The 23,600-nt window shown below is 47.1% G+C and overlaps 1 protein-coding gene across 1 annotated transcript in view; it reads left to right on the plus strand.

The window, feature by feature from the left end:
* Flt1 (fms related receptor tyrosine kinase 1) overlaps positions 1 to 23,600 on the plus strand; it is a 119,664-nt gene that overhangs the window by 40,589 nt on the left and 55,475 nt on the right. Inside the window, exons 9-10 of the mRNA XM_006979624.4 lie at positions 2,348 to 2,656; positions 7,078 to 7,224. Of these exons, the coding sequence (XP_006979686.2) occupies positions 2,348 to 2,656; positions 7,078 to 7,224 (456 nt within the window). The remainder of the gene's footprint in view (positions 1 to 2,347; positions 2,657 to 7,077; positions 7,225 to 23,600) is intronic.

Below are 23,600 nucleotides of genomic sequence, written 5' to 3' on the forward strand. Positions count from 1 at the left end.
GAGCAGGAAAACAACCCTTTCTTGGGTCCATTTTTATACTCAGGCTTAAAAAAAATAATTAAGGAGAAGGTCCCTCTGGGTTTATTAAACAAAGATATTTGTCTACAGTCTTCTGTGAATCAAAAGCAAATCCTGAAGGGGGTTACATTGAGAAACAGAGCTGTCAGATGGCTTTGCTAACTGCATCTCCACCCCAGAAAATGGTTGTTGTTTTTTTTTTAGGTTGTTTGTTTATTGTTTGTTTGTCTCCTCTTCTCTGGGTGAATTTTGCATGCTTTTTTTTTTTTCTGGCACCCGGTGTGAGTATGGGTGTGTGAGCCGTCACCCAGGGTGAAACCGGAATGGCGATGTCTTATCTCCCTCGTTTCCCGATGTCACTAAATGCATTTTATTTTGAGATTCCTGGTGGTGCTTGGCAAAGATAAACAAAATCTTCCATCAGGAAACCTGTGAGCTATTTCCACCGGAAGTTTCAAATCGCTAAAGTAAATAGAGTCTCCGTGCGTGACCTCAGTGGTGTGGCCGGCATCCCTGGGTGCCCACCGGCCAGGATGAGTGCCCAGGGGTGGAGAAGGGCTCTGCTCTTAGGGACCGGACTGTGAGCAGCCTGGGGGCTGCCCTCTGTCCTCAGATCTGGGTGGCTGATGACAGCAAATGTGTCCTTCTCACCTGGAAGAACGTAAAACGACACTGAAGGAGAGCAGATACCTTACTTACTGTTTGGTTAGAAATGCCTGTCCATGGCTGCTGTCACATCCTCTGCAAGAGCGTCCCCTCTGCTCCTTGCTCCTCAGCCACCACCACCTCACAGGCTGCTGTTGCCCCCTGCTTCCAGGTTTCAGATGAATACTTTGGCATTTCTTCAGACGAGACATTTTATAACACAGCCAAAGCCAGAAAACCCAGAAAAACAAGCAACGTGAGATTTAGGAGAGAGCTGATATGATGTCTAATTTTGGACCATTGTCCCCTTAAGGTTTAAAGGCCTCTTTAGAGCTTTGTGTACGGAGGATAATAATAACAACAGACAACAGCTCTTTTCATCTTCAAAGCTCTTTGTAAAATGTTGGCCCAAATTCTTTGCTCAAATATAGATACATCACCAGTAACAAGCAACGGGAGAGTATTGAGAATACGTCAGTTCAGGGCCAGTAGCCATGATTTTTAAAACCCTGCAATGAATGTTCTAGAATGGAACAAAGGAGCCTATACCCCTAAACTCAAATGATGGTTCTGGGAGGACTACTAGGAGGTGGGGTGTCCAGGCTGGCGTGGAATGGGGAGGGCCTGAGGAAATGCAGAGGGAGGGTGAGAACTGATCCCCAACAGAAGGCTTTGGCTGACGCCGTTACCTTCAAAACCATTTAGTGTTGTTTCTGAGACTGTCTCCAGTAGCCCTGGCCCTCTTCAAACTTCCTGTACAGCCGAGGATGGCCTTGAACTCGTGGTCCTCCTGTCTCTACCTCCCGAGTGCTGGGATGACAGGTGCACACCCCCACACCCCACTCCTCAGAATGATTTTTTTTCTTTAGAATAAATATGACCTCCCTGCCTTGGGGTGCTGGGTATTAAACCCAGAAACTCGTGCATCCTAACTAGACAAATTCTATGCCGCTGAGATACGCTCCCAGCCCTAAATTTGACTTTTAAAACTATTAAACATGTTTGGAATCTGGAAAGCGGTCCAGATTTGCCTACATTTTCAAAAGAAAACTTTTTGTGCATGAGTACAACTGTTCCCACTAGAGGGGCCTGAGTGGGGAGAACCCTGGGTGACCTCTGGCCCCCTGGACTAGTCGAGAGGCTTGGGTCTCTCTCTATTCAGAAGCTGTAGGGAGGAAGCCACTGGGAAGTACGGGCAGTCCCTGAAGGACTGGCCGACCTGCTCTGACCGACTCTGACCAGCCTTTCCATGCTCCGTTGAAAGGAACTGTTTGGAACCAGCTTGGCTGCACACGGACCTTTGAGTCTTAGTACAAATTGCTCTTCAGTGATTTTATCATTTTACTCTCCTCGAATGTCAGCTTACCGGTACTGCATGTGATCAAGGGAAGGGGAATGAGGTTCTTAATCCAAGTTAGGAAAACCATTTCACCATGAAAAGCAGCAGCTAAGGAAAAAAGGAAAAGGTTTCGCATTTCCTGCGTCACTTAGGATGGGCTCAACTCCACAGGCTCTCTCCCTGCTTTGTTTGATCACTTCCTCTAACAGACACACAGAGCCGTTGTCCTGGCTGATGCTTTCGCTCAGCGGATCTGCGGAGGGGGGAATGAATAGTTCCCTCTTGCTGTGTCTGAGTATCTCATTGGGAGACATTGGTCTGAAGTTCTTCGTTCTTATTTTATAGATGTACCGAATGGCTTTCACGTTTCCTTGGAAAAGATGCCAACAGAAGGAGAGGACCTGAAACTCTCCTGCATGGTCAACAAGTTCCTGTACAGAGACATTACCTGGATCCTGCTACGGACAGTAAACAACAGAACAATGCATCACAGCATCAGCAAGCAGAAAATGGCCACCACTCAAGAGTACTCCATCACTCTGAACCTTGTCATCAAGAATGTGTCCCTGGAAGATTCGGGCACCTATGCCTGCAGAGCCAGGAACATGTACACAGGGGAAGAAATCCTTCGGAAGACAGAAGTTCTCATTAGAGGTGAGCACTGCAACAAAAAGGCTATTTTCTCTCGGATCTCCAAATTTAAAAGCAGGAGGAATGATTGTACCACACAAAGTAATGTCAAACATTAAAGGACTCATTGAAAAGTAACAGTTGTCTCCTATCATCTTGGTTTATTGTTACTGTTGCTAACTTTCAGGCCCAGAGGAGAGGCTCCTCTCAAAATGAGTTTGGACATGATAGTGTAATAAGGAGCCCCAGTGCTCACTGGCCGGGGTGCTCTCTGGGCGACCTGGTGTGTGTTTGGATGAAGACCCTTGTACCCTGCCTCCGCTATGTGTTCGCTCTTCTGTCTTCTCCTGCCTGATAGACAGCAACCTGGGACTCGCCTTTTATTCCACTCTGATGCCAACCTCTTTTGATATATATATTTTTTAAGTTGTGAAGCTGCACAAACTGAATAATTTAAGCAAACACTGGTTTCTGCCAAAGATGGACACGAATAAGTTCATTTTTCAGCACAGGATGAGTACAGTTGAATCTGAGTCTTTGTCGGGTGTCTACCTGGTTTTATTTTAACTGTTTCATTGGCTCTTGATTTGTAAATAGTACCTGGATAACAAGTTATGATGCTTATTTATTTGAAAGTATTTTTTTTTACATGAAGTATATTGATCTGAAACTGGGGGTTCTAAGACGGGTCCCAGGGGCGCAAGACGTTGATGTAATTCCAAGAGCAAAGCTTTGTCCCAGTGTGATTTATGAAGGTCTACCAAGGCAGCTCCACCCTCCTCTGTCCACTCCAGGTAATTACACCGCTGTTTCCTCAGTAGGGAGTCCAGCGCTCAGGCAATGTTCCTCACTGCCCTGGCCTGGCCTGACAACCCCTGACAGCTGGGGGAAGTAGAGCAAGCCTTCGTTCTGAACACTCACGGCCCCTGGGTACCGTTTTAAAGCCCTTCATCATGCTTCGATGGCATTCAAAGGTGTCCACATCCATGTATCCAGGAAATATTGTGACTAGAGATTTCATGCAGTCTTCTTTCTAAATATCTATTAGAAAATCCACTCATTAAAAAAAGAAAAGGCCACCTTCTCTACATGCAAATGTTAATGGGATGTTTATGGGGGTTAAGAAATTGCAAAAGTATTAAAACTATTTAAATGCATGTCTTTTTTAAAAAATCAAGAGCAATTACATTTTCAACTTGCATTTGAAGGAAAGGTACTTTTAATATGCATTGTTTTGTTTCCATGTATGATTGATCTTTGTATGTGAACTCTAGGGGTGGGGGAAGCCAGCAATCATGACCAAAATAGCGTGGCTGAGAAACAGTGACCGGGCAGTCCAGTGGGAGGTGACAATATGGTGACTCTTCAAGCTTGGGAACTCACCAGCCTGTTTCCTCCTTTAGGTAACAGACCGGGTCCCAGGGCTAAACTTGTCTTTCACGTGGGAATTGCTTTTGTCACATGTGAAAGAGTAAACAATAGCATTTCCCCCAAATGCCAGTTTTATGGAGCCCCAAATGCTGTGAAAACAATCAGTAGCCTGGAAGTTGTCAGCCCAGAGGAAAGAATTATCAATTGTGTCTTGAAGTCTTACCTATGGCTCTTTGGCCTGGTCTCTTTGTTTCCTTCTGAGGCAATGTGTTCCTTCAGGAAACAAAACTCCAGCACCATTAAGAAAACTTCGGGGGCCCAGCTTTTAGGAAAGCTTAAAGAAAAAAGAAAAGAAAAGAAAAGAAGGATTTAGGGAGACTTCTCAGAAAAGCTGAACTGAACATGCAAAGCCTTCCAGTTCCTTCCCCATGAGGAGGGGAAGACAGTATTCCAAGAGACAATTTTAAGAATTCCATTCATTATTGTATAATTAATCTTTCCAGAAGATTCTTCTAAGAAAAGAAACTATTGTATAGATTCTTTTTTGTCCTTTGGGGGATGAAGAGAGATGAGGGTGAGAGAGAGAGAGAGAACCTAGAGACGAGACTAGCTGGAGGGTAGGGGGGGGATGAGGCTGGCTCCTCAACCCCTCCCGAAAGCAGAGAAAAGAAACATTTCTTTAGGGACCTAGGACCTTGCCAGCAATTCAGGGTCATACCTAAAAAGGAAAAGGACCTCTTGTAGGCAGTGGTCTCTGGATACTGATAACCAGCAAAAATATTTTGTTAATTCAGATTATTTTAGTAGAGGGGTCAGATTTCTATTTCTACCAACTATGTATGGGTTTCGTGTACCTTTCTTCCTTAAAATGTCAAAATACATTGTTACAAACTATGAGGTAGAATTAACAAGATACGATTGTCAGGTTGAACCGCCTTGCAGACAGTAGCCCAACCCGAGAAAACATTTTTCCTAGGTAAATCCTTATAGTGCATGCTTCAGAAGGGGTGTGAGGGAGGACCTTGTATTTAAATGGAAAGTTCTGTGTTAATTCTGCAGCTTTGCATGCTGCTTCTGTGAAGTCTGTATCATACAAATGGGCCCTTTGGGTGTTCTTTGCAACATTTTTGTTAAAACATTCTCTTTTAAGTACATCCGTCAGGGAGACTCAAAACCTATTTGTACAGATGATATTATAAACGGTAGCTATAAATAATTGGTGTTTTATAGGCCCTGTATTCAAACTTCTTTTAAGGCCTACAAGCAGTGATAGATTGTTTTGTCATAGTTGACACGTTGGTAATTGTAAAATGCACTGAAGGAAGCTAAGTAACTCAATGGACTGGGTCTGAGTTTTAGGTTCAATCTGGCAAAATCAGCAGGGCACTCTTAAATGCTAATTAGTCATGCATTCTATATTATCTTGTCTATCTCCCTGGTGTTTTGTAAAAATGTCAACATTGTCACGAGCAAGCGTGCACAGGTTATCATACATTGACAGTTTCTGTGGGCTGCATTTTCCATCAAGAAAAGCTGACCGTTTGCATAGAACATGGGCACAGAAATGCAGTAAGGGGAGCTCCCCTGTGAGGGGAGCTAGGGGGAGACACTGGAAACGGGCAAGGACAAGAGCAGTTGTGACCATGCAGCCTGCTCAGGAAGAAGGTTTTTAATCAACCAGCACTTCCTTCAATGCTCTTGCCTTCAGACTGCATTTTATGTCAAACAAGACTGGTGATAAGCTGTGAAAACCATGTCCCTTGAGAAACCTTCACCACCTTATATGATGATACACTTCTTAACCTGGGCTTTCAAAATGGCCTTAACGAATGCTCACCCTGAGAGTCTTCCTGCAGGAATTTAAAGAGAAAGGTGTTGGGGACCAGCAGACTCCTGCAAGGGACGTGGAATCCAGGCCACAGCATCACTCTGTAGTGTACCCGTTCCTAAGCTGCTCTCTCCCCGTGTTAATGCCCTAAGATGAGGAACCAAACCTGGTCAGAGAAAGCTCAGACCAGTGTGCAGAATAAGTAAGTCATGCCCAAACCCTTTCTTGGAGTTTCTGTCCTAAGATTTGCAAATGAGATGGATGGGGAAGGAGTGGGGGTAGGGTGGGGGGTGGGGGGTGGGTGGGGGGGACGTTAGGAGGCATTTCTGTTCTTCTCTGTTGGGTTTGAGCTCTAATCCATCCTGCCCCACTAGAATGTATACACATCAGCAGGACTGACTGACTACTTCATTTACGCAGAGACACTGTATACTCATTTGGGGCCCTGGGGGTACTGCGGTTCCTATGTGGGATTTTAATATTATAATGTATTGCATCTTAATGTATTAAGTTCATTTTTGTTGTACTATATTGGTTGGCATTTTATTAAAATAAATTGTATTGTACCATATTTGTATGTTTCAAGAGAAAATAATATAAAATACAATATTTGTGCTATTATATAGTGCAAAACCTACAATTTGTGCCTCTGCCTCTTGAATTAACTTTTTGGTTGCTTGCATTTGGGGAGGGGATGGAGGGGGAGGAGTAATCAATAAAGCTTTGAAAATTTCAGAATCTTCCTGTTTGGTCTGCTGCCTCGAAATGTAGGTTATGGAATAACACAACCCACCCCACAAAACTCAAATCAACACAAACTCAGGGGCCATCGGTTCAATTCAGAGATCAGACATAAGACATAAGATTACATTGGCCCATCAAAACATGTAATAGAAATGTTAAAAAAGTATTATAACCCTACATACACAACCATGTTTTTCATATTTAGTTCCTAAAATGCATGAAATATTTGAGTTCTAGAAAAGCTTTTCCTTGTCAAAGAAGAAAATGAGTTGGCCAGTCAAAGCCCGTGTATTAATATCTAGAAATATAGAGTTCGGCATAGTCCTGACTTAACCATTCTAGCACATTGCAAAAAGGGAAGCAATAGCTTTAATGAGTGAAGAGAAAGAGGACAAATGCGTGTTGAAATCTTAGGGTCGCCTTGGGTGGTTTCTGTCTCTATTAAAATGCCAGTCTGTTTGTGCAATCAAAGTAACCACAGCCCCCTCTTTTTCCTCACTAGATCAGGAGGCCCCACACCTGCTGCGGAACCTCAGCGACTCCAAGGTGCCCATCAGCGGCTCTGCGACCTTAGACTGTCAAGCTCACGGCGTCCCTCAGCCTTGGATCACTTGGTTCAAAAACAACCACAAAATACAACAAGAACCTGGTAAGAGATGCCCCCTCGCACCCTTCGTCACTCACCCTCCCTTCTTGTCTTCCTGTCACCTGCCTCCCCGACACCTGGAACCTTTTGCCTAGCGTGCTTGCAGACCGTGTCTCCTTCAGCTTCCGAGAAGGTAGAGTGGAGCTGGCTCTGCACCCGACCCTTAGCACTAGAAAGGACCCTTACTACAACAGCTCAGAGGGAAAGAAATGGAGAGGTCACCCAGGAAGTGGTTCAATTCACCGTCACAGCTGCGAGAGTGAGGAGTGAATTTCTTGGCTTGAGGGACAGCATAGTTTCGGCGGGATTTTTTTATTGATTTTTAAAATTTTACACGTATGAGTGTTTCATCTACATGTATGTCTGTGTGCCACCTGATTGCCTGGTGCCTATGGAGGCCAGAGAGGGCATCAGATCCACCAAAAGTGGCGCTGGGAATCAAACCTGAGTCCTCTGGAAGAGCAGCTAGTCCTCTGAATCACTGGGCTATTTCTCCATGTTGCAATTTTAAACACCTAGTACATATGGAGCTCAAAGAGGTAGACTGATAATTTTTTAAATTCATCTACACTCATTTTAATAATTTGGGAGGCAGTATTTTATTGTACTAGTTTAACTAAAACTTTCTTTTTTAGGTGTGTGTGTGTGTGTGTGTGTGTGTGTGTGTGTGTGTGTATGTGCAGGTACCAGTGGAGGCCAGCAGAGGGCATTAGATCTCCTGGAGCTGAAGTTACAAGTGGTTGTGATGTGGGTGCTGGGAACTGAATCCAGGTCCTCTGGAAGGGCGGCCAGTGCTCTTAACCACTGAGCCACCTCTCCAGTCCTAAAAGAAAGAATGAAACAACTTTCTAACTGAAACTGGTTGTTACCAGTTATTTTCTTTCAAAAATAAAACCAGCTAGACTAAAACCAGTGACGATAGACGATGTCTCCTACCTGCTTCATTCTGTGGCTAGGTAAGGTTCAACTAAACTAGTAAAAAATAAAATTGTCACTTGTCTATCATGTACAAGGGCCTGGTTTGATGCCCATGTTATAAATATAATCGTCGTTTACTCACAATATTTGACAACCTCGATCCCTCATGTGACAGTGTGGAGTCCTAAAATGTAAGTCTTCCACTCAGAGGAAGCCTGCATGGGAGTCTGACCTTGGGGCGAGGCCACGGTATAAAGAAGCTTCACGATAACGTGAAGACACTTTCAGTGTCTCGGAAAGGCTTTACATTCTGCACATTCTGCAGTGCCGGCCAGCCAGGTCACACCTCCTCCAGGAGTATCACTTGTGCTATACAAACGCAGACCACTGGGACCAGCTGGTCACTGCGCTGGAGGAAGGGCCTACCTCTCACAAAAAGGAGGCAGCTTGTCACTGAGTCTTTTTTCCTTATGAGGGTTTCTACTTTCCTCTTACTTAGGGATGTGTGTGTGTGTGTGTGTGTGTGTGTGTGTGTGTGTGAGAGAGAGAGAGAGAGAGAGAGAGAGAGAGAGAGAGAGAGAGAGAGAGAGAGAGAGTGCATGTGGCTGAGGAGGCCAGAGGCATCGATTCCTCTTGGGCTAAAGTTATGGTGGTTGTTAGCTGCCTGTCGTGGGTGCTGGGAACCGAACTCAGATCCTCTGCAGGAGCATCACATGCTCTCAGCTGCTGAGCTGTGCCTTCGCCTCCTGTCAGCTGAGATGCAGTTCTCTCAGTGAGTGGACAGCCTTATTTGTGTCCTCCTGCTCAGTCGAATGCTCCAGGAGTGATGACGGAATGGCTTTCCGACATTTGGACACTACCTTTAGGAGCTCATTTGGTAACCCAAATACCTGGTTTGGGGCAAGGTTTATATCATAGAGCTATCAGTTACTGAAGAAATTTGGGAATATCTTTAGGCCACTATGGAGAATAGACAACTGGGCCCAAAGAGAGTAAACGACTTACCCAAGATGATACACTACCAAAATGCTAGTTTGTGGAACATTCATCCCTTGAGGTAGTCTGCCATAATAAACAGCTGAGTGGCTGTGCGGATAAACCCGTAGCTCATAAAAAGACTGGTGTAACCTCTTTCCCTATAAATTCAGAGTCCATATGAACATAATAAAGACCCAAAGGAGTCCTAGTCTATGGAAGCCTGGTATAGTGGTTTTAACTCTGTGTTCTCCAAACTCACATGATGGTACACTGTGCGTATTCCATGATGGGCTAACAGAAGACGTTGGCTGGCTGTTCGAGAGAAGTGAGTCGGATTTGAATTCATTTGTCGGACCTTGAATTTGAGTTAAAGAGTCACATATGGTGGCTCATGCCTGTGATCCCAACACTTGGGAGGTAGAGGCAGGCATATCAGGAGTTCAGGGTTCAAAGCCGGCTTAGGCTACACAGACCCTGTCTGAAACAAAACAACAAAGTTCAACCAATCCTGAATGCCCATGGCTGTTATGAGGCTGGAGGAAAAAAACACAGCACACACACACATACGCGCACGCACGCACGCACACACGGTGAAGAGAGACTGTGAGTGCTGGGTGAGTCCGCTGCGGAGACCAGGGCGTGAGGCCCCAGCCCTGCCCTTGTCTTCCTGCCCTTTGAGGCCCTGTTTACTTATGAAACTGGAATAATGCTGACTGCACGGGACACGGTGAGGCTTCGACCATTTCACTCAGCCAAGCCGCCCGTGGTCACAGCTTAGCAACCATCACCGCGGTCTGACTCTCCTCATTTGTGCAGAAACTGGCCGGTGAGTCGGAACCCACCAGAAGGCATCAGGACTGAGTTAGCATCAGTCTACCCCCAAAAGAAATTTTGAATGAGTCTTCTGTAAACTCTTACACTAAATCCGTAATAAACACCACTGTTAGTATTTGCTATGTTTCCCTACACTGTGTCCATCACCTCTCTTTACTTAGCCATGACAGCTGGGCCACTGAGATGGCTCCGTGTGGGTAAAGGTGCTCGGCGCAAAGCCTGATGACCTGAGTTCTTGAACCCCAGAACCCATGTGGTGGATGGAGAAGTAACTAACTCCTACTGTGAGCTTCTGGGAAGGAAGTTCTGAATGGTAGTCACACACCCATTAAGTTTCAGATGCAACCTGAGGTGCAACTGTCAGGACCACGTGCTCCATCTCCTTGGCTCTCGCGTTCAGCATCACACACAGGTGACATCAAACATGCCGACTCTCCCATGGCTTTTTCTGCCATAAACCTGTGAATAAAGACCATCAAACATGCCCACTCTCCCATGGCTTTTTCTGCCATAAACCTGTGAATAAGGACCACTGGTAGCCACAGTAGCCAGCCCTGACTTGCCAGGGCTCCACGGAGCAGGAACCCCCTTCATTACATATGAAACCAGTGAAACCAGACTAAGTTTGAAAACCTGAGCCTACAACCCAGGATGCATCTTTCACAGAAAGCCTGGCGGCTCAGAAAGGACTTAGACACCCAGAGAATCGTAAGGGTGCTGGATCCTTAGCAGGATCCGGTCCACGATCATTGTTACTTGTGAACTGATAACTCTTGAACATTCCAAAGAAAACAGGAGGGAGGAAGCTGGGCACGCATGCCAGCTCATGCCCCGGTCACCATCAAACGCCTGTTGACAGAGCCGAGGGAAGCTGGAACTTCTGCCCCTCCTCATTTCCTCCCAGGAAAACCCTGTCAGTGAGACACAGCCATTCTTGCAAAGGAAAGCAAAGGCAAGAAAGCTGGGTAGCAGCTTCTCGGGACAAAGGGCAGCGGCCAGGAGCAAAGGGGAATCTGGAGCGTGCAGGCCTGGGAGAGCATGCGCACCAAGGAGAGCATGCTCACAGACAGGCATGAGGGCCACCTCTGCCACAGCAATAGAGTTAGAGGAAAAGGCTCCAGCAGCCACGGGCTCTCCCGCCGCCTCCCTGCTCGATCCATGGGCATCATCACTCACTGCCCACCTCTCCTGTGGTGCTTGCCTTCTGCACCCTGCCTGCCTGCCTCCTCTGCCCCCTGGGCTGCTTCAGACCCTGCCTGGCAAACTCGGTGTCCATCTGGAATCCTGGTCACCAGGGGTGTTTCAGTTATGTCTCATGGCTAGGAGACATCCTTCCTTCACAGGTCCCATTCATGCTTCTTGCAATCACGCATGCTCTGGCTTCCTGTGCACTTGTTTCTCAAGCCTTGAAAGACAGGCGTGAGATCTTCCTACAGTAATGATTCGGTCACGCATCAAGCTCCTTCAGTGTCCGTAACTGTTATTGGAGGCGGACACTACTAGGGTGGACGGTTCACAGGTGGATTTTGCTTCACAAACACTGCTGCCTTAGGCGTCTCACTGGTGTTGATTTGTCTTTCTCATAGCAGCTTGGAGAGGTTCACTAAGCTATTCTGCCTGCGTTACAGGTTCAGGCAGGAAGAAGGAGGGAGAGGGGAGAAATAGCTGGGCTCAGGTCATGGCATGTGGGCAGCTAAGCTTGTCTCCGACATGTGCCACTCACTGGTACTACTAGATGTACCACATCTCTCACGAGACAACAGACAAGCACCGATTCTAAATGGCCAGGTTGGCATCAAAAAATATTTAACAGCAATGAAGAGCTCTGTATTCCTCTCAAATGTAAAGGCTTCTAGAGACGTGTATTAAAACGTGGTTTAAAATCATTTTAAAGCGTATTAAAGTAGATAAGGCATTTAAAGTAGATATGGGCATGCCATATATAAAGACAGAAATTATTTTGAAGCCAAATCTAGCTATCTTTAAGGGCTTTTCTTTATTCATTCATTTTTTTATTTTATTTTATTTTATTTGAGGCAGGGTCTCACCATGTAGCTCTTGGTTGACCTGGAACTTGCCATACCAGACTAGGCTGGCCTTGAACTAACAGGGGCAGGTGGCCCCTTTGCTTTCCTATGCTGGGACTAAAGGCAAGCCCCACCGTGCCCAGTTAATTTAAAGTTTTAAAAAGGGTCAGCACTAATGCCACATCAGCTCACACCTCATTTGTTTACTTAATCAATGTTTGTAAGCTCCTAGTTCCTCTCTGGCGCAGTGCTAGGCTGTGCAGACACGATACAGATCTGTATGTCTGTCTCCCCCGCCACACACCCCCGCCCCGCCCCTGGGAGCTGGGGACCAAACTCAGGGCCTTATGCTTGGTAGGCAAGAGCACACCACTGAGCCAAACAAACCCTTAAGCCCTGAACTCTGGATATTCAAATTAAATCAAATTAAAATTAAATAAATGAAGCTACTATGAAAAACTTAAAGATTATATAGCCGAAAAGCCAAGTAATTGCGTCATGTATGTGTCCCGGCGGGATGCAGCTTTTTTCAAGCCACAGCCATCCTTGTCCGGCTTGCTCACTGTCCACGTCAGCTGGCTTCAAGGTGGGATAAGATGAATGAATGAAGTGAGGCTAGAAGAAAACACCACGACTTAATCCCAGGATGCAGATCTGTGTAACACGACCTCTGGAAAAGGGGTGGTTAATGCAGGGCTGGAAAGTCCGCTGCTAGGGGACATCTGGGTGACCACAGCGGCAAGGAGACCACACACCCCGAGAAGCCAGAAGGATAAGCGTTGAGAGTGTTCACCATGAAGAGGTGTCTAACATTTGAGGCAACAGATAGGTTTAAATTGATTTTAAAAATCACACAATTCCGATCTTTATATTTAAAAAGCGGGGAGGACACATCCCCATTAGCACCTACAATTTTTATGTTTCTATATCTCGGTTAAAAGTAAATTTAAAGCTCTTTACTACATTAGATAAGAAAAATCCATCTTCCGCATTAACTTCCTGCTTTAGGACTCTGTATGCAATGCGCTCCAATGCATAACTGCTGGGTAAATACATAGACGAAATGAGGGAGGGCTTGAAAGAGCTGAGGAAGGGGCAGAGTGTCCAAATCAGAGCTCAGCAGAGAGCAGCTGGGAGGACCAGGGCGGGCCTGGCTGGGGGTGGAAGAAGAATCCCCTTATCTGCGTTAAGACAGAAGTGTGCTGTGGAGGGACCAGACCCTGGAGCTCAGCATCAAGCGTTCGTTAGGGGTGAATTGCTTGTGACAGTGGCTGCTGGGTGCATGCTTTTGTCCCCAGAGTTAGACAGACAGGACCGCTCCTGCGGGAAATTTCACTTCTGTTGAGCCCTTACAAACTGTGACGGTCTGCGCCCAGACTGAAACAGTGTTGCCGAGTCACTTGGGAGACACGGGCTATGGGGTCCTTTGCTCCCTCTCCAGGCCACCTGCCCAAGGGACTGGCAGTCACATTTAGTACATGCCTTCAGCTCCGTCCGCTTCCTTCTCAGATGCTCCACCAGGGTCAGAATGTGTTTCAGACAGTGATGTGGCTAAGCAGGTACCCCAAGGGGCAGTGGGAGGAGGCAGCTGGCAAACCAGCACAGAGCTCCTTCCCAATGCTGACCCGAGAGTTCTCAGCAAAGACCTCCTGGAGCGGTCATCAGCCAAACAACACTGAACGTAAATGTCTGTGACAGTCCAATGCGCTCAGAGTCCTGGAGGGTTCCAACGGTAGTATTTTATCCCCAGCACCCTGCATCTCCAGCAGACCAGAGCTGGAGCAGCAGAGAAGCCCCCAGAGGCCGAGATTAACCTCTCTTCTGCCGTTGAACCTTGCTCACTAACTGAGTGACCCGTCCTGCAAGGGACATCTGTCCTGTTACCCCTGCATCATGACCCCACAGATCAGCACCAGTGGACGCCCTTGTGACAGACCAGAATCATCTCTGAGGATGAAGGGATGAGGAGAGAGAGGCAGGGAGGGGTGGGGGGTGCTGCAGAGGAGGGCAGGGAGGATAACGCTCTGCCTGTGCTCTAGAACCTGCCCGATTTCTCCAGAAGAGGAGCGGCAGCCAAGTGAATTTTACCGTCTCCAAGGGTGCGATTCAGGGGCAGTAGATACATCCCCAGTGTTGTCCGGTCCTGCTGCCGTCTTCTTCCTAAACCGATGTGTGTGTCTCTATAGTGCTGGGTCTTCATCCCAGGCCTTCACCCGGACTTGGCATCCGCCACTCCACTTAGCTGCTTCTCCAGCCCTCAAAGCCTCTCCTGGCCCCTTACGGACCCAAAGTGTCTTTGGACTCCTACTACGACTCTCCCACCTACAGACTCGTGCTGTGAGCACTGCAGAGATGAGCAGCCCTGTTCCAGAGAGCAACCAGGGCTTGAAAGACCCACTGGAGAGAGAGAGAGAGAGAGAGAGAGAGAGAGAGAGAGAGAGAGAGAGAGAGACAGACAGACAGACAGACAGACAGACAGACAGACAGACAGACAGACAGAGAAATGCAAGCAAGGACAAGGGGAGAGAGGAGACTAAAGGGACCTAGGGTCGTGGGGGTGTGGAGGTACACTCTCCTAGCAGCCCGGTACCCTGTCCGAAGCCACTGACTGGGCGCTCAGAGCAGGGGGCGCTCAGACCCCAATCGGCCAGACCTTTACTCTGAAGACAGTGCTCAGAGAGGAAGCCGCTACATGGCTTTGGGTGTTACCGGTGTCACTGGGTGGGGGCTCTCTGTTCCACATGTGCAGACTTTTCCTGGAAATCCCTCCTCTTCCCAAATACAAACTTAAAAAGGTTTAACCAAGGCCTAATCTGTCACACCCATATCAGTCATACCCCTGGAGTCGCCGCTATGCCCAGTTAAGGCCAGAGGCAAAGATGCTCTCAGATGACCTGCTAGTGAACTTCGTCCACTGCTCTTTTCAGGGCTCGATCGCTGTTAGAACAGTCGAATCCAGCGACTGTGGTGCCCTCCATTCCATCGTGAGCTTGTCACATCCACCAAAGAGCAAACAGAACAGAAACGCTCTCCGTGTCCGGGCTTCTTACACTTTACTCTACACAGTCGCACGTATGCGAGCATGCGCAAGAGACAGACCGACCAAGCATTTACTGAGAATAAATCACAGAGAAATTCATTTTAAAACAGGTGCTTGGTATACATAGCATCTTGTCACTCATTAAAGACAACAGCAAATTCACATTCTAATGAGGTAGGGAGAGAATTTAAGACTTACTTGAAGAATTAAGTCTTGGCCGAAGGCTCTCTTCCACGGGACGTAAAGCATCTTCAGTGTTTCTCAGAGTGAATCAGTACTTGGACTTTAAAGTCATCAAGCTCAGACGACCGATTTGCATAGTTTTGTGATGCAAAAATGGCAAAAGTATACTGAAGGCCGTTTCAGAAACTTCTATCCTAATCCCAAGGCAAAATTCACCGATTTGCTTTTCTTTAAGAAACTTGCTTGGACCAGCAACTCTAATAGCAATTTTGAAAATCAAGCATTCTAATTAATATGATACAGAGCTTGGTGGCAGAATGTTTGCCCACACTGGGGAAAAAAAAAAATCTCCTTACGGAAAACTAGTGCGCATTAGTGGCTACATTGCGTCTTATTATTTTTCCACTTTTCACCTTTTTTGTTTGATTTGGCTTTTTGTTTCTTTTTTGAGACAAGATCTCCCTGTGTAGCTCTGGCTGGCCTGGAACGCTGGCCTCAGATTCACAAAGATCCACCTCCCTCAGCTTCCCAAATGCTGGAATTAAAGGTGTGCTGCGCCATGCTGGCTCCACTTTTCACATTTTGTATGTGCATGTATATTTGGGCTTGGTTTTTTTTTTTTTTAGCATACTAAATGGAATTCAGTCTCAGTAGTTCATTTAACCAGTATTTACTGAGAACCGCTCGCTCGATCGACACAAAGCTAAATGCAGGGAGTGAGACACGAAATCCACACTTTAGTAAAAATAAAGATTACAGACAATAAATTTCACAAAGCGTGTAGTATAAAATCAGATAGCTGCTATGAAGAAGACGCAAACTGAAAAAGCCAGGCATGGTGGCGCGCACCTTTAATCCTAGCACTCGGGAGGTAGAGGCAGGAGGATCTCTGAATTTGAAGCCAGCCTGGTCTATAGAAAGAGTTCCAGGACAGCCAGGGCTACACAGAGAAACCCTGTCTTGAAAAACAAACAACCAAAAAAAAAAAAAAGGCAAACAAAACAAAGGATTGTGCTAACTGCCTGGTAGTGGTGTTATAAGGCAAAGTCAGAGGGCGCCATAGACTTTTTGAGGGGATTTATGGAGGTCTATCCATCCCATCCCATCCTTTTTAACAACCATGTCTTGCAGTATGATATGCACTCCCATAATGTATTTTTTAGTCCTCTGTGGATAGAAAAACATTTTCTTAACTTTAGCCTCTTTACAACACAGTAGAATTTCTCTGTATTAAAACAAAAACTAGAAAAACCACTGTATGTAGACAGTTACGTCTTGTGGTAGGGAGTGAATCCGTTCTTCCAGGCAGGCTATGGCAAATGTGAACATACCATAAGCATTTATTGGCCAGGAGAGTCCATGTGTACTTATAATGTACAGATAGGTGTTCAGCTCCCAGTACCCAAGTGGGGTGTCTCACAACTGCCTATAACTCCAGCTCCAGGGCATCTGACGCCCTCTTATGGCCTCCATGGCACCTACACTCAAGTGAACACACATACACACACACACACACACACACACACACACACACACACACACAGAATTAAACAATAAAAAAAAACTTAAAAATAAAGAAGATGCAGATTAAGTTTAGCCAAATCCAGCGGCATACCCTCTATGTCAGAAGTATAGACGGTCACACGACAGAGGGACCCCTGTCCAGACTGACGAGCCTGTTAGGAAAGCAGAGTCGTTTGTGCTGGAGAAGCAGGAAGTTCGAACACACCGTGCATTTATTTAATCAAATATGGGAATCAAAACCTCCACAGGTTTAGCGAGTTGTATCAAATGCCGTACTCTCTCTGAGACAATACAGTTCTCACACACAGCATCGCCATTGTCCCTCAGCATAAGGCATGACTGGAAAAATAATTTACGAAGTTCCTTGGAAATACCAAATACTAAAATAGCTAGACATATTTAAACACATGTGGACTAACCCCCCTGGATAACTGCTGATCACTTGATCACAAACTGATCCAACGCCCCTTTCCTCAGTCAACTCACCGGGTCCCTGGGGTCTTACACTGGGGTCTTACACTGAGGCTCGTACCCTTCAGGGTTCATAACAGCTTCCTGCACACACATCCTAGAGTGAAGCTTCCCTCGTCTCTTTAGGGCCACCAACACCTACACCATCCCCTGGATTATTCCTGTGCTCCAGGAACCTGGGTGTGTTTGTGCCTTATGAAGTGAAGTGGTGAGAATGTTCTGGCTACTGGGGGAAAGCTGGGCATGCGTGTGTGGTGAACTACCACAGACAGAGTTGGCACGAAAGGCAACATTAGCTGAAGACTCGCAAAGACCACAAAACCGTCCCTCCTCTGCCCCGCACTCCATTGCCGAGGGTCTTCACGCATTTTGTCATCCCCCGGTCGCTGGAGGCCAGCCGGTTATTTGGCACAGAGCTAGACACCAGGGACTCAGAAAGACTAAGGCGGGCTTTCTGTTCTCCATACTGGAGCCGGCAAACAAGAAAGTCCGGGATCTGACGGCAAAATGGCACACGCCAGAGTAGGGCAGGCACTGGGTGACTGCGCGCAGGAACAGAGCAGGGGTCCGAGAACGATGGAAGAGATCTCGCAACGTGGCTGGTCCAGGAACCAAATATTAAACAAAAACAAAGCAAAACAAGTAAGCCTCAGCCATGAGGCAAAGAAACAGCGTGTGTAAAGCCGCAGCGGCTTAGCGTGAGCTGCAGAAAGATTCAAGACCTGAGAGCAGGGAGATATCAGAGCCTAACGCTGACGGGCCAGGTCACACAGGTCCTGGATAACAAAACCCTGAGGGTTTACCCATGGATAGCATCCTCTCAGAGTCGTATCTGGTCTACCCAGCATACGCGTCTTTATTGGCCCTCACAGTGAATGCCTAAGTGAACATGTGGGCCAACATTAAAAAAATGCTAAGTTTGCCGGGCGATGGCGGCCTTTAGATCCCAGCACTCGGGAGGCAGACACAGGAGGATCTTAGTGAGTTCAAGGCCAGCCTGGTCTGCAGAGCAAGTGCCAAGACAGCCAGGGCCACACAGAGAAACTCTGTCTCGAAAAACCCAAAAGGGGGAGGGGGGTAGTAAAAAAATGAGAGTTTGAACATAAAAAATTCAGATACCTGCCTTTTCTTTAAAACATAAAAAGACAGTCCTAGAATTAAACCCCTACCCAGCGCCCATGGGTGTGAACTGATGGCAGGTTCCACTTTTAGACTGATGACAGGCTTTCTAAGCTTCGTAGACACAGTCACCCCCCATTTTCCGTACCAGCTGCTTTAGTTGACGTCTTTTTAGGTAACTACGTCAGTCTTGCCCTGCTCCCTATTTGGCCAAGCTGATGTGGGTTCTGATGGTCAGGAGGAGTCAGGGCCGGCAAGATGGCTCAGCAGGTTAGGAGGATGGCTGCCAGGCCTGACAGCCCGAGTTTCACAGTCCCCAGGGCCCGTACTGTGGAGGAGAGAAGCAAGTGTATCCCCTGGCCTCAGCACATGAGGCACCATGACTCCGGTGAATAAGTGCGAAATTTTTTATTTAATAGAAAAAAGAAGTAAGGGGCTGGAGAGATGGCTCAGCGGTTAAGAGCACTGACTGCTCTGTCAGAGGACCCGGGTTCAAATCCCAGCACCCACCTGGCACCTCATAACTGCCTGTAACTCTAGCTCCGGGGTATCCGACACCTTCATACAGACATACATGAAGGTAAAACACTAATGCACATGAAATGAAAACAATAAATAAATTATTAAAAAAAAGAGAGAGAAGTAAATACTGAGTATACATAGGGGTAGGGGTAGTGTATGTTCAATGGCTGAAAAATCAACCTATTGGTTGTCTGAAGCTGCGGAAATAAATAAGAAAGCACATGAAAATGTCTTTGGCATCCTACTAGGAGCAAACTGGTAGACAATTATCAGCAACAAAAAGGCAGTAGCCTGTCTGTGAGTCTGCCTGCTCCTCTACTACTCACATCCGAAGGAGAAAGAAAAAATTCAGCTAGAGTGAACCCCTCAAAGAACGCAATACCAACATGTGTAACAGGCAGAAGTACTACCCACCTGGGGCTGGAGAGACGGTTTAGCACTTAAGAGCATTGGCTGCTCTTCCAGAAGACCCGGGTTCAATTCCCAGCATCTGAATGGCAGCTCACAACCGCCTGTAACTCCAGTTCCAGGGGATCTGATGCCTTCTTCTGGCCTCTAGCTGCGTGCATGTAGTGTACAGGACATACATGCCGGCAAAACACACAAATATAAAATAAATATGACTGTATCTAGAAATAAAGGTAACTTTAAAAGCAAGTTATTTAAAAAGAAACTAAGGGCATTCAATGGCATACAAGAACCCCAAGAAGGAGAGGAAAAAAAGATCTCAAGAGAGCTGCTGTCTCTGGATAGGCATGTTTATCGTCAGGCAGGATGTAAGCTGACTGGGTGCCAGTCAGCAGCTCCGCTGGGCTTTTTGCAGAGCGTGACAGGACAGGACAGTAAAAAGCAGCAAGGATAGTCAGAAGCATCTTGAAGAAAAGAGGGGATGGAAGACCACATAAGACTTCAAGATGTATTACCAAAGTGGCTGGAGAGATGGCTCAGCAGCTAAGGGGGCTCTTCCAGAGGACCCGGGTCTGGCTCCCGTCTCCCAGCACCCACGTGGTGGCTCACGACCATCTGTAATTCCAGTTCCAGGGATCTGATTACCTCTGTGGGCATTCCATGCGTGTGGTACACGGACACACAGGTCAGCAAGCAACCTATACACGTGAAATAGAAAGAAGCCAACACAGGTCTTTTTAGAGATACGTTAGGAAGCATCGTGGTTTAAATGCTGTGGTACAGACAAATGGGCCCCTGACAGTAGAGAGCCTAGAAACAGAGACCCAACTATATCAGAACTTGTATTCTCTGAACTGGCACCACAATTTGGCGTGGGGAAAAAACATTTTACTCAATAATTGACCTTTAATCCCAGCACTCAGAAGGCAGAGGCATGCTGATTTCTTTGAGTTTAAGGCCAACCTGGTCTATAGAGTGAGTTCCAAGATAACCAGGGCTACGTTGTGAGAGATACCACCCCCAAATGACACTGTGGTGCATCTCTGTATAGTAGAGGTCAGCTCCTTGCCTCCCCCCCCCCCCCCCCCCGCCCCACAGCGCTCTCCAAAAGAAAACCCAGAGACAGAAAACCAAATGAGGAAAAAGCAAAACTCCAGTAAATATGTTTCTTTTTTTTTAATTTGTTTGTTTCTTTGGTTTGTTGTTGTTGTTGTTGTTTGTGTTTTTGAGAAAGGGTCTCACTATGTAGCTCTGGCTGTCCTGCCCCTGCCTCTCAAGTACTGGGATTAAAGCCACGTACCACTACACCTGGCTTCCAGTAAATATTTTCATAGGTTTTCATGAAGGGAGGCACTTGATGATGTTTAGAAAAAGAGGTTTAAACAAGTAAATACAAACTAATAATACAATAATATTACTAATAATAATAAATACAAAAAATACAAACTATAATAAATCATATTAAACTTGGCGGCCACAAGAAAAGGTTGGGGACAAGAGTATTTAAGGCATGGGAAAAAATACCCAGAGTAGCCCCAGTCAGTCTTTTTCCGCTGTTGATGGTGTTCAGATGGGACCAGAGAGATGGGAAGAAACAAGGTTCAGAGCGCTGGAAGGAGATGTGAGCAGCCAGACCGGCTCTCACTCCTCCTCAGCCAGTCTCACAGTCATCACAGACATGACTGCTAGTCATACCCCAGATCTTACATTTTCCAAAAGCCTCAACCACGCGTTGGCTCCAATTGTCTTGCCTCCTCCTTCCTCTCATGCTGCTGTGGTGCTGAGGATGGGACTCACAGCCTTGGGCATGTCGGGAAGTGCTCCACCACCGAGCTGCACCCAAAACCTGCACCCCTCAAATCTGCCAGCATGTCATTCATATTTATTTTCCCTGTTTCTGGGATGCTTGCAATGCAAAGCCGGAGTTGCCCCCATTTTACAGAGAAAAACAATGGTCAGAGGGACGCAAGGGCTTAGCCAAAGTCATCGGGGAGAACGCAGTGAAAAACACGTAGTTCCTCTTGCCTGGGCTTAAAATGCTGGCCTCACCTTGGGCTCATCTCCTCCCATTCTTTAGCTGATAAAGCACCAATTCCTGCAGGCTGTTTCTTCCCGTCCTCTCTCCCATCCCGGCTTGTGTGTGTGGCCAGGGTGGGGGTGGGGGCTGAGTGTGGGCCTCACCACCCTTTGCCTGGATTTCAAGGAGGGAACCGGACTGCCCCATGCTGTTCTTTCCTCATTCCAGCCCATCCTGCCTTCTGCTAGACTAAACTGCCCCAAATGCCACTTCCATGATGTCATTTCCACAGTCAAGTATCCGCAGGCCTCTCCTCCTGCAAGCCAGGCGCACAGAACCGCTCCTGACTTCAGAGTCCCTCCTTAATCAGCCCGTCACTCAGAACAGGAGTTTGGGAAACAGAGGTGACTCACACACCCACACACCCACGGAGGGATGTTCCGAGAGTACAGACGAAGGAGCAGCCGTGGGGTGGCTTTGGGCCTGTGTTTGTGTTTTGTTTTACATGACACTGGTAGAGAAGGATAAACTAGTTTAGCATCCCTTCCAGCACAATGCTAACCAGCTAACCAGTTGGCCTCCTTTGCTTTTCTGTTGCTGTGGTAAAACACTGACCAAAGCCAACCTAGGGAGGAGAGGGTTTATCTAGCTGACAGGTCACAGTCCGTCTCTGAGAGAAGCCAGGACAGGACCTGGAGGCAGGAACTGAAGCAGAGCCCATGGGGGAGTGCTGCTTACTGGCTTGTTCAGCCTGCTTTCTTGTACAACCCGGGGCCATGTCAATCCTTAATCAAGAAAATGACGGCATCTTTGCCAGCCAGCATGCCAGCGTGGATGGGGAAAATCTCACGGGGCCCCAGCCCTAGATGAAGGAGCTAAAGAGGGAATGAGTCTAATTCCCTAGGAATGAGCAACCTCATTGGTTTCCTGGCACAACTGGTCAGCCCCCAAAACATATATTTATGTGGGCAGATTCAGTGGGTTGAATTTACATAGTCATTCACTTAGACACGTAGTTATATATTTTGTATATGTGTAACAATAAACAAAAAAGATACGGAGCTGAGATGGAGTGGAACGAAGTAGGGAAACGTGGGACGGGTTGTAATTCCAGCAGTCGGGAGGTGGAGGCAGAAGGATCGTGAGTTCAAGGCCAGCCTTGACTACGTAGCAAGAGCCTGTCTCCAGAAAAAAGGAAGGAAGGAAGAAAATAAGGAAAAAACAGACGGCCCTGCTCCTTCCAGGCTACCTGAGCTCTTGAACTCTGTTCCTCTTACTTGGAAAATTCTAATCCTGGCACCATTGCCTCCCTCTCCCCTCCCTCTGTCCCAGATTATTTCTATCAGCACATAAAAATCCTATAAACCTTTGCATCTTAAGAAAGAGTTTCTGGGCTCAGCAGTTAAGAGCAGGAACTGCTCTTCCAGAGGACCCGAGTTTGATTCCCAGGATCCACACCCGTCAGCTCAGAAACACCCGTGACTCTAGCTGCGAAGGATCTGGTGGCTCTGGTCTCCTCGGACATCTGCAGTCATGTGCACATACCCCAACACACACACACACACACACACACACACACACACACACACACACACACACACACACTTCAAAACAGAAAAATAAATCTTTTTTTAAGTTCCTTTCTTGTGCTGTAGAGGTGGCTTATTGGTTAAGAACACGGGCTGCTCTTGCAGAGAACCCAAGTTGGGTTTCCAGCACCCACCGGGCAGCAGCTCATAACCATCTGTAACTGCAGCTCCAGGGAACCAAACACCTACTTCTGGCCTCTCTAGGCACTGCACAGACATGGTGTGCGGACATCTGCAGGAGCAACACACTCACACACATAACATAAAAATAAATAAAATCTCAACATCTTCTCCAGCCACGCTGCTCTGCAGACACCCCTCGCTGTCTCCACTCGGTCACCCCGCTGTCTCTTTCTGTGACCTTGGTCGGGCTTTCTTCTCCACTGTGTCAAAGCAGGCAGTTAGCTTCCTTCCGCAGAGGCTCTCAGTGCAGCTCGGCACTGCCGGTGAGAAAATGTCTTTTGTTGGTTCTTGTCACCTCCTGAGCCCCCACCCCCACCCCGACCCCCACCCCCACTTGTCCGCTTCCCTCTCCTGTTCTAAGGTGGCCAGGGCCCAGGCTGTGGACTTCACTCCTCCCTCTGGACCGACTGAGGCCGCGGCATCTGTCTGCTGCTCTTGGACTGCAGCCTTCTCAGTGAGCACACACAGTGTCAAGTCCCGACCCCCTCCCTGTGCTCTGGGCGAATCCTCCCTTCGGATGTCAGTAGCCATCTTGAACTTAAATGCACGGAAAACGCCCGAGTTCT

This window comes from Peromyscus maniculatus, chromosome 23 (genome assembly GCF_049852395.1).
Source record: "Peromyscus maniculatus bairdii isolate BWxNUB_F1_BW_parent chromosome 23, HU_Pman_BW_mat_3.1, whole genome shotgun sequence".
Classification (NCBI taxonomy): domain Eukaryota; kingdom Metazoa; phylum Chordata; class Mammalia; order Rodentia; family Cricetidae; genus Peromyscus; species Peromyscus maniculatus.